The following is a 1,164-nucleotide window of genomic DNA, read 5'->3' as shown; positions in this document are numbered from 1 at the left end:
AAGAATAAATTACATGTATTTGGCACAGTTAGGTGCCAGACACTGTAATGCCTCTGTGATTGGCAGCTCCATGACCAGGGATGCGACCGTATTCCATATTAATACGCCAGCTAATACGCCCGTATTAATACGCCGAATACGCCAGCCAGTTGGGCTGTTTATGCGTTGGCGTATTGTTGGCGTATTGTTGGCGTATTGTTTGTCGTTGGGTTGTCGTACAGTCTGAAAACTCGCCGATTTTGAGAAATATCGAGCTATTGACATTCCCGAGTCATTGGTGTAATTAATTGATACTTAGGATTAGGTTTTAGGGTTTGCTTATCACTGGGTTTGCAACATACCTTGTGGTAATAACAACCCGCGAAATGGAAAACGTGCGCGAAGCAAAACGCGCTAAACCGGGACCTAAGCCTAGTGCTGTGTTGGATTATTTCGAAGAAGTCGGTGACTATAGCTCTAGCTCCAAGCGCTATGCTCGCAAGTGCAAGTTCATCAATGTTGAGGCATTGCTGCGGACCACTTTCCCCTGGTTCGACTGGACCAAGCAGCCGCTGGAGCTCAACCCTGGCCAGAAGGCGATGTCGTTCGCCGTGGGGGAGTGAGGAGGCTTTAGGGGGGTGTGGTCTGTCGTCTGTGGTGTTGGCCTGACACCCAAGCTATCTCTATTTGGGCTGTAGTATTTGTGATAATCACGGTTTGTTAGGAATGCTAGAATGCAGACGCGAATGTGTGCGCACATGGCTCGATGGCTGTCCAGGTCTGGCTGTTGCCCAAATTCATATTTTATCTTGTGAGAGATCGTTTTCCAAACACTAAAGCAATACGCCTTTCATTGTAAAAGCGAAAAACATGAATTCCATGACGGAATAGCGCAAAGGAATACGCCACGAGTATTGTAATACGGCATGGCGTGAACCCCGGCGTATTGATACGCCATACGCCTGGCGTATTAATTTGAGGTACCATTATTACGCCAGACGGCCAAAACGAATACGGTCGCATCCCTGTCCATGACAGGTACAACTTGCACTGCTGGATCCAGGATTCACACATGCAACACCAAGGGCATCTTTTACTATCATTGTTCATTCTGAAATGTATGCGATTCCGTGTGTGTAAGGGATTTGTGTTCATTACCGACTAGGTTGTCTCTCGGCCAGCATC

General features: G+C 47.4%; 1 protein-coding gene across 1 annotated transcript in view; it reads left to right on the top strand.

The window, feature by feature from the left end:
• Positions 1–332: 332 nt before the first annotated feature.
• The window catches only part of VOLCADRAFT_107527 (uncharacterized protein), a gene marked incomplete at its 3' end in the record, with an annotated part of 2,315 nt that continues 1,483 nt past the window's right edge, over positions 333–1,164 (top strand). Inside the window, exon 1 of the mRNA XM_002957060.1 lies at positions 333–598. Coding sequence (XP_002957106.1) covers positions 366–598 — 233 coding nt within the window. The 5' untranslated portion in view covers positions 333–365. The remainder of the gene's footprint in view (positions 599–1,164) is intronic.

The sequence above is a fragment of the Volvox carteri genome, assembly GCF_000143455.1.
Source record: "Volvox carteri f. nagariensis unplaced genomic scaffold VOLCAscaffold_68, whole genome shotgun sequence".
Lineage (NCBI taxonomy): Eukaryota > Viridiplantae > Chlorophyta > Chlorophyceae > Chlamydomonadales > Volvocaceae > Volvox > Volvox carteri.
Note: the sequence above shows the minus strand (reverse complement) of the source record. Positions and strands in the feature narration are given on the sequence as shown.